At 51.6% G+C, this 9,370-nt stretch overlaps 1 protein-coding gene across 1 annotated transcript; it reads left to right on the forward strand.

Annotated features, from left to right (window-relative positions):
- Positions 1 to 368: 368 nt before the first annotated feature.
- LOC135442172 (gamma-aminobutyric acid type B receptor subunit 1-like) lies at positions 369 to 6,396 on the forward strand (the record flags this gene model as incomplete). Its single annotated transcript, XM_064701714.1, has 4 exons — positions 369 to 474; positions 3,248 to 3,451; positions 5,860 to 5,952; positions 6,353 to 6,396. Coding segments are annotated over exons 1-4 (426 nt in total), but the record flags the coding sequence as incomplete, so codon positions are not given.
- Between the last annotated feature and the right edge of the window lie 2,974 nt (positions 6,397 to 9,370).

A 9,370-nucleotide genomic window follows, 5' to 3' on the forward strand; every position in this document is an offset into this window, starting at 1 on the left:
CCCCTATAGGACCAGTCCCATTTTTGGGGTGTCCCTTATAGGGTCAGTCCCATTTTTGGGGTGTCCCCAATGGGATTTGTGTCACTTTTGGGGTGTCCCCAATGGGATTTGTGTCACTTTTGGGGTTTGTCCCAATTTTGGGGTGTCCCTTATAGGATTTGTGTCACTTTTGGGGTGTCCCCTATAGGGTCAGTCCCATTTTTGGGGTGTCCCCAATGGGATTTATGCCAATTTTGGGGTGTCCCCTATAGGATCAGTGTCACTTTTGGGGTGTCCCCAATGGGATTTGTGTCACTTTTGGGGTTTGTCCCATTTTTGGGGTGTCCCCAATGGGATTTTGGGGTGTCCCCTGTAGGATTTGTGTCCCATTTGTCCCTTCCTGTCCCCAGATGTCCCCTCTGTCCCCTCTGCTGCTGCTGCTGCTGCTCCTGTCCCGCCCCGCCCTCGGCGCCGTCCACGTCAACCTCACCGAAGGTACCCAAATCCCAAAATTCTGGGGTCAATCCCAAATTTTTTGGTGTCCCCAATCCCATAATTCCACCCCCAACCCCAAATTTCCATCCCCAATCCCAAATTTTTGAGGTCAATCCCAAAGTTTTGGGGCCAATCCCAAATTTTTTGGTGTCCCCAACCCCATCATTCCATCCCCAATCCCAAATTTCCATCCCCAATCCCAAAGTTTTGGGGCCAATCCTGAAATTTCAGGGTTAATTCCAAAGTTTTGGGGTCAATCCCAAATTTTTTGGTGTCCCCAACCCCATAATTCCACCCCCAATCCCAAATTTTTGGGGCCAATCCCAAATTTTTGGGGTCAATCCTGAAATTTTGGGGTTAATTCCAAATTTTTGAGGCCAATCCCAAATAAGTTTTGGGGCCAATCCTGAAATTTCAGGGTTAATTCCAAAGTTTTGGGGCCAATCCCAAATTTTTGGGGTCAATCCCAAATTTTTTGGTGTCCCCAATCCCATAATTCCATCCCCAATCCCAAATTTCCATCCCCAATCCCAAATTTTTTGGTGTCCCCAATCCCATAATTCCATCCCCAATCCCAAATTTTTGAGGCCAATCCCAAATTTTTGGGGTCAATCCCAAAGTTTTGGGGTCAATCCCAAATTTTTTGGTGTCCCCAATCCCATAATTCCATCCCCAATCCCAAATTTTTGAGGTCAATCCCAAAGTTTTTGGGGCTAATCCCAAAACCCAAATTTTTGGGGTCAATCCCAAATTTTTGGGGCCAATCCTGAAATTTCAGGGTTAATTCCAAATTTTCGGGGCCAATCCCAAATTTTTTGGTGTCCCCAATCCCATAATTCCATCCCCAACCCCGAATTTTTGAGGCCAATCCCAAATAAGTTTTGGGGCCAATCCTGAAATTTCAGGGTTAATTCCAAAGTTTTGGGGCCAATCCCAAAGTTTTGGGTCAATCCCAAATTTTTGGGGCCAATCCCAAATTTTTTGGTGTCCCCAATCCCATAATTCCATCCCCAACCCCAAATTTCCATCCCCAATCCCAAATTTTTGGGACCAATCCCAATTTTTAGGGGCCAATCCCAAAGTTTTGGGCCAATCCCAAATTTTTGGGTGTCCCCAATCCCATAATTCCGTCCCCAACCCCGAATTTTTGGGGCCAATCCCAAAACCCCAATTTTTGGGGTCAATCCCAAAGTTTTGGGGCCAATCCTGAAATTTCAGGGTTAATCCCGAATTTTTGGGGCCAATCCCAAAGTTTTTGGTGCCCCCAATCCCATAATTCCATCCCCAATCCAAATTTTTGGGTCAATCCCAAATTTCAGTCCCCAATCCTAAAATTTTTTGGCGTCAATTCAAAAGTTTTGGTGTCCCCCAACCCCATAATTCCATCCCCAATCCCGAATTTTTGGGCCAATCCCAAAGTTTTGGGGTCAATCCCAAATATTTTTGGTGTCCCCAATCCTTGGTCTCCCCAATCCCAAAGATTTGGTTCTAATTCCAACTTTTTTTAGCGCCATTCCCAAATTTTTTTGGGGCTAATCCCAAATTTTTTGGTGTCCCCAACCCCACATTTTTTGGTGTCCACAACCCCAAATCCCATAATTTTTTTTGGGCCAACTCCACGTTTTATGGTGTCTCCAACCCCATAACTCCATCCCCAACCCCAAATTTTTCATCCCCAACCCCATTTTTGGTGTCCCCAACCCCACGTTTTTTGGTGTCCCCAACCCCAAATCCCACATTTTCATCCCCAACTCCACATTTTTTGGAGTCTCCAACCCCATAACTCCATCCCCAACCCCAAATTTTTTGGGTCAATCCCATGGTTTTTGGTGCCCCCCAAACTCCACGTTCTTTGGTGTCCACAACCCCAAATCTGGAATTTTTTGGGCCAACTCCACGTTTTATGGTGTCTCCAACCCCATAACTCCATCCCCAACCCCAAATTTTTCATCCCCAACCCCATTTTTGGTGTCCCCAACCCCATGTTCTCCATGGTGTCCTCCATCCCAATTCTTTTGGTTTCTCCAACCCCAAATCCCACATTTTTGTCCCCAACCAAATGTTTTTTGGAGTCTCCAACCCCATAACTCCATCCCCAACCCCACATTTTTGTCCCAAAATCCCATTTTTGGTGTCCCCAAACTCCACGTTTTTTGGTGTCCTCCATCCCAATTTTTTGGTTTCCCCAACCCCAAATCCCACATTTTCATCCCCAACTCCACGTTTTATGGTGTCTCCAACCCCATAACTCCATCCCCAACCCCAAATTTTTCATCCCCAAACCCCATGTTCTCCATGGTGTCCTCCATCCCAATTCTTTTGGTGTCCACAACCCCAAATATGGGATTTTTTTGGCCAACTCCACGTTTTATGGAGTCTCCAACCCCATAACTCCATCCCCAACCCCAAATTTTTCATCCCCAACCCCAAATTTTCATCCCCAACCCCATTTTTGGTGTCCCCAACCCCATGTTCTCCATGGTGTCCTCCACCCCACATTTTTTGGTGTCCACAACCCCAAATCTGGCATTTTTTGGGCCAACTCCACGTTTTATGGAGTCTCCAACCCCATAACTCCATCCCCAACCCCAATTTTGGTGTCCCCAACCCCATGTTTGGTGTCCCCAACCCCATTTTTGGTGTCCCCAACCCATGTTTGGTGTCCCCAACCCCAATTTGGTGTCCCCAACCCCATTTTTGGTGTCCCCAACCCCATTTTTGGTGTCCCCAACCCCATGTTTGGTGTCCCCAACCCCATGTTTGGTGTCCCCAGGCTGCCAGATCATCCACCCGCCACGGGACGGTGGGATCCGCTACCGGGGGCTGACGCCGGACGAGGTGCGGAGCGTTCGGTTCCTGCCCTTCGACTACGAGATCGAGTACGTGTGCCGGCCCGAGCGCGAGATCGTGGGGCCCAAGGTGCGCAAGTGCCAGCGCGACGGCACCTGGACGGCCATGGGCCACCCCAGCCGCTGCCGTGAGTGCCACCGGGGTGTCACCATCGTGTCACCATCCCATGAACATCTCCATGTTGTCACCATCCCATCATTTCTCCATCTTGTCATCATCCCATCAACATCTCCATCTTCTCTCCATCTCATCAAGGTCACCATCCCATGAACATCTCCATCTTCTCTCCATCCCATCAATGTCACCATCCCATGAAGTTCTTCATCCCATCCATGTCTCCATCTTTGTCACCATCCCATCACTGTCACCATCCCATCAACGTCTCCATCTTCTCTCCATCCTATCAATGTCACCATCCCATCTTGTCTCCATCCCATCAACGTCTCCATCACATGAAGTTCTTCATCTCATCAATTTCTCCATCATTGTCTCCATCCCATCAACATCTCCATCTTGTCTCCATCCCATCATCTCCATCCCATCAATGTCACCATCCCATCAATGTCTCCATCATGGTCACCATCCCATCAATGTCTCCATCAATGTCTCCATCCCATCAACATCTACAATTTGTCACCATCTCAATGTCCCCATCTTGTCTCCATCCCATCAATGTCTCCATCCCATGAAGTTCCTCATCCCATCAACATCTCCATCTTTGTCTCCATCCCATCATGGTCACCATCCCATCAACATCTCCATCAAGGTTCTCATTCCATCTTGTCACCATCCCATGATTGTCCCCATCCCATCAATGTCTCCATCATTGTCTCCATCCCATCAATGTCTCCATCTTGTCTCCATCCCATCATCTCCATCCCATCATGGTCACCATCCCATCAATGTCTCCATCAATGTCTCCATCCCATCAAGGTTCTCATTCCATCTTGTCACCATCCCATCAATGTCTCCATCCCATGAAGTTCTTCATCCCATCAACATCTCCATCTTTGTCTCCATCCCATCAATGTCCTCATCTTCTCGATGTCCCCGTCACTGTCCCCATCCCGTCCATCGTGGGGTCCAGGTGGCACCTGGACGGCCATGGGCCACCCCAGCCGCTGCCGTGAGTGCCACCAGGGTGTCACCTTCGTGTCACCATCCCATCAATGTCACCATCCCATCAATATCACCATCCCGTCACTGTCTCCATGTTGTCTCCTTCTCACCATTGTCACCGTCCCATCAACCCATGAAGGTTCTCATTCCATCATTGTCTCCATCCCATCAAGGTTCTCATTCCATCATTGTCACCATCCCATCAACGTCTCCATCCCATGAAGGTCCTCATCCCATCAATGTCTCCATCATTGTCACCATCCCATCAATGTCTCCATCCCATCAATGTCACCATCCCATCCACATCTACAATTTGTCACCATCTCAATGTCCCCATCAATGTCTCCATCCCATCATTGTCTCCATCCCATGAAGTTCTTCATCCCATCAACATCTCCATCATTGTCTCCATCCCATCACTGTCCCCATCCCGTCCATCGTGGGGTCCAGGTGGCACCTGGACGGCCATGGGCCACCCCAGCCGCTGCCGTGAGTGCCACCACGGTGTCACCTGGGGTCCATTTTGGAACCACCACCCAACGTCCATTTTGAGGTTCACCAATGCCCATTTTGGGGTTCACCAATGTCCATTTTGAACTTCACAAACGTCCATTTGGGGCCACCACCACCATCAATTCTGGGGCCACCACCAATGCCCATTTTGAAGTTCACCAACGTCCATTTTGGGGCCACCACCTGAGGTCCACTTTGAGGTTCTCTGATGTCCACATTTTGGGGCCACCACCCAACGTCCATTTTGGGGTCACCACCTGATGTCCACTTGAGGTTCACCAAAGTCCATTTTGGGGCCACCACCCAACATCCATATTGAGGTTCTCTGATGTCCACATTTTGGGGCCACCACCTGAGGTCCACTTTGGGGTTCTCTGACCTCCACTTTTTGGGGCCACCACTCCATGTCCACCATGCTGACCCCACAAATGTCCACCCCACAGTGCGGACGTGTCCCAAGTCCCACCTGAGCCTGGAGAACGGCCAGGTGACCACTTTGGGGCCACCACCACACATCCATCTTGGGGCCACCACCCAATGTCCATTTTGGGGCCACCACCTGAGGTCCACCTGAGGTTCACCAACATCAATTTTGGGGCCACCACCCAATGTCCACTTTGAGGTTCTCTGACCTCCACTTTTTGGGGCCACCACCTCACATCCACTTTGGGGCCACCACCCAACGTCCACTTTGAGGTTCTCTGACCTCCACTTTTTGGGGCCACCACCCAACGTCCACTTTGAGGTTCACCAATGGCCATTTTGGAGCCACCACCTGAGGTCCACTTTGAGGTTCACCAACATCAATTTTGGGGCCACCACCCAACATCCATATTGAGGTTCTCTGATCTCCACTTTTTGGGGTCACCACCACCTGATGTCCACCCCCTGATGTCCCCACAGTGCGGACGTGTCCCAAGTCCCACCTGAGCCTGGAGAACGGCCAGGTGACCGCTTTGGGGCCACCACCACACATCCATCTTGAGGTTCACCAACGTCCATTTTGGAGCCACCACCCAACGTCCACTTTGGGGCCACCAATGTCCATTTTGGGGCCACCACCTCACATCCACTTTGGAGTCACCACCCAACATCCATTTTGGGGCCACCACCTGATGTCCACTTTGAGGTTCTCTGATCTCCACCTTTTGGGGTCACCACCCAACGTCCATATTGAGGTTCACCAATGTCCATTTTGGAGCCACCACCTGAGGTCCACTTTGAAGTTCACCAACGTTGATTTTGGGGCCACCACCCAACATCAATTTTGGGGCCACCACCCAACATCCATATTGAGGTTCTCTGACCTCCACTTTTTGGGGCCACCACCCAACGTCCATTTTGGGGCCACCACTCCATGTCCACCATGCTGACCCCACAAATGTCCACCCCACAGTGCGGACGTGTCCCAAGTCCCACCTGAGCCTGGAGAACGGCCAGGTGACCACTTTGGGGCCACCACCACACATCCATCTTGGGGCCACCACCCAATGTCCATTTTGGAGCCACCACCCAACGTCCATTTTGGGGCCACCACCTCACATCCACTTTGGGGCCACCACCCAACGTCCATTTTGGAACCACCACCCAACGTCCATTTTGAGGTTCACCAATGTCCATTTTGAACTTCACAAACGCCCATTTGGGGCCACCACCCAATGTCCATATTGAGGTTCTCTGATGTCCACATTTTGGGGCCACCACCTCACATCCACTTTGGGGCCACCACCCAACGTCAATTTTGGGGTTCGCCAGTGTCCATTTTGGAGCCACCACCTGAGGTCCACTTGAGGTTCACCAACGTTGATTTTGGGGCCACCACCCAACATCCATATTGAGGTTCTCTGATGTCCACATTTTGGGGCCACCACCCAACGTCCATTTAGGGCTCACCAACGTCCATTTTGGAGTCACCACCCAACGTCCACTTGAGGTTCACCAACGTCCATTTTGAACTTCACAAATGTCCATTTGGGGCCACCACCCAACGTCCATTTAGGGTTCACCAACGTCCATTTTGGGGCCACCACCTGAGGTCCACTTTGAGGTTCTCTGATCTCCACTTTTTGGGGTCACCACCCAACGTCCATTTTGAGGTTCACCAACGTCCATTTTGGGGCCACCACCTGAGGTCCACTTGAGGTTCACCAACATCAATTTTGGGGCCACCACCCAACGTCCATATTGAGGTTCTCTGATCTCCACCTTTTGGGGCCACCACCTGAGGTCCATTTTGGGGCCACCACCACCTGATGTCCACCTCCCGCTGCCCCCACAGTGCGGACATGTCCCAAGTCCCACCTGAGCCTGGAGAACGGCCAGGTGACCACTTTGGGGCCACCACCACACATCCATTTTGAGGTTCACCAATGTCCATTTTGGGGTTCACCAACGTCCATTTTGGGGCCACCACCTGAGGTCCACTTTGAGGTTCTCTGACCTCCACTTTTTGGGGCCACCACTCCATGTCCACCATGCTGACCCCACAAATGTCCACCCCACAGTGCGGACATGTCCCAAGTCCCACCTGAGCCTGGAGAACGGCCAGGTGACCACTTTGGGGCCACCACCACACATCCATCTTGGGGCTCACCACCCAATGTCCATTTTGAGGTTCACCAATGCCCATTTTGAAGTTCACCAACGTTGATTTTGGGGCCACCACCTGAGGTCCACTTTGAGGTTCTCTGATGTCCACATTTTGGGGCCACCACCCAACGTCCATTTAGGGTTCACCAACGTAGGTTTTGAAGCCACCACCCAACGTCCATTTTGGGGCCACCACCTGAGGTCCATTTTGGGGTCACCACCTGATGTCCACCCCCCAATGTCCCCACAGTGCGGACGTGTCCCAAGTCCCACCTGAGCCTGGAGAACGGCCAGGTGACCACTTTGGGGCCACCACCACACATCCATCTTGGGGCCACCACCCAACATCCACTTGAGGTTCACCAATGTCCACTTTGGGGCCACCACCCAACGTCCATTTTGGGGTTCACCAACATCAATTTTGGGGCCACCACCCAACGTCCATATTGAGGTTCTCTGATGTCCACTTTTTGGGGCCACCACCTCACATCCACTTTGGGGCCACCACCCAACGTCCATATTGAGGTTCTCTGATGTCCACATTTTGGAGCCACCACCCCACATCCATTTTGGAGTCACCACCCAACGTCCACTTGAGGTTCACCAATGTTGATTTTGGGGCCACCACCTGAGGTCCACTTTGAGGTTCTCTGACCTCCACTTTTTGGGGTCACCACCCAACGTCCACTTTGGGGTTCTCTGCTGTCCACTTTTTGGGGCCACCACCCCATGTCCATTTTGGGGTCACCACCACCTGATGTCCACCTCCCGCTGTCCCCACAGTGCGGACGTGTCCCAAGTCCCACCTGAGCCTGGAGAACGGCCAGGTGACCACTTTGGGGCCACCACCACACATCCATCTTGGGGCCACCACCCAATGTCCATTTTGAGGTTCACCAACGTTGATTTTGGGGCCACCACCACACATCCATCTTGGGGCCACCACCCAACGTCCATTTTGAACTTCACCAGTGTCCATTTTGGAGCCACAACCTGAGGTCCACTTGAGGTTCACCAACGTTGATTTTGGGGCCACCACCCAACATCAATTTTGGGGCCACCACCCAATGTCCATATTGAGGTTCTCTGATGTCCACTTTTTGGGGTCACCACCCAATGTCCATTTTGGGGCCACCACCTGAGGTCCACTTTGAGGTTCTCTGACCTCCACTTTTTGGGGCCACCACCAATGCCCATTTTGAAGTTCACCAACATTGATTTTGGGGCCACCACCTGAGGTCCACTTTGAGGTTCTCTGATCTCCACTTTTTGGGGGGGCCACCACCTGAGGTCCATTTTGGGGTCACCACCACCTATGTCCACCTCCCGCTGCCCCCCACAGTGCGGAGTGTCCCAATCCCCCTGAGCCGGGAAAACGGCCAGGGGCCGCGGGGACATGGGAGGCCCGGTTAGGGCACCGGGCCGGTCCCTGCCAGCCCGCTTCCCCTGGGGGCGGCCGCCCGCAGCAACTGCACCAAGAGCGGCCGCTGGAGCCACCCCAAGCCCCAGTGCCTGCGTCAGTTTTGGGGTTTTTTACGGGGTTTTGGGGATTTTGGGGTTTTTGGGAGGGGAAAATTTTTTGGGATTTTTGGGGGGGGGTTTTGGAAATTTTTGGGGGGGGAAATTTTTTGGGATTTTTTTTGGGGGGGGGGGGGATTTTTGGGATTTTTGGGGGGGAATTTTTTGGGGTTTTTTGGGGGGAATTTTGGGATTTTTTGGGGGGAAAATTTTTTTGGGTTTTTGGGGGATTTTTTGGGGGTTTTTGGGGGGGAAAATTTTGAGGGGGAAATTTTTGGGGTTTTGGGGGGGGTTTTTAGGGAAAATT

The sequence above is a fragment of the Zonotrichia leucophrys genome, unplaced genomic scaffold, assembly GCF_028769735.1.
Source record: "Zonotrichia leucophrys gambelii isolate GWCS_2022_RI unplaced genomic scaffold, RI_Zleu_2.0 Scaffold_1694_9370, whole genome shotgun sequence".
NCBI classification, from domain to species: Eukaryota; Metazoa; Chordata; class Aves; order Passeriformes; family Passerellidae; genus Zonotrichia; species Zonotrichia leucophrys.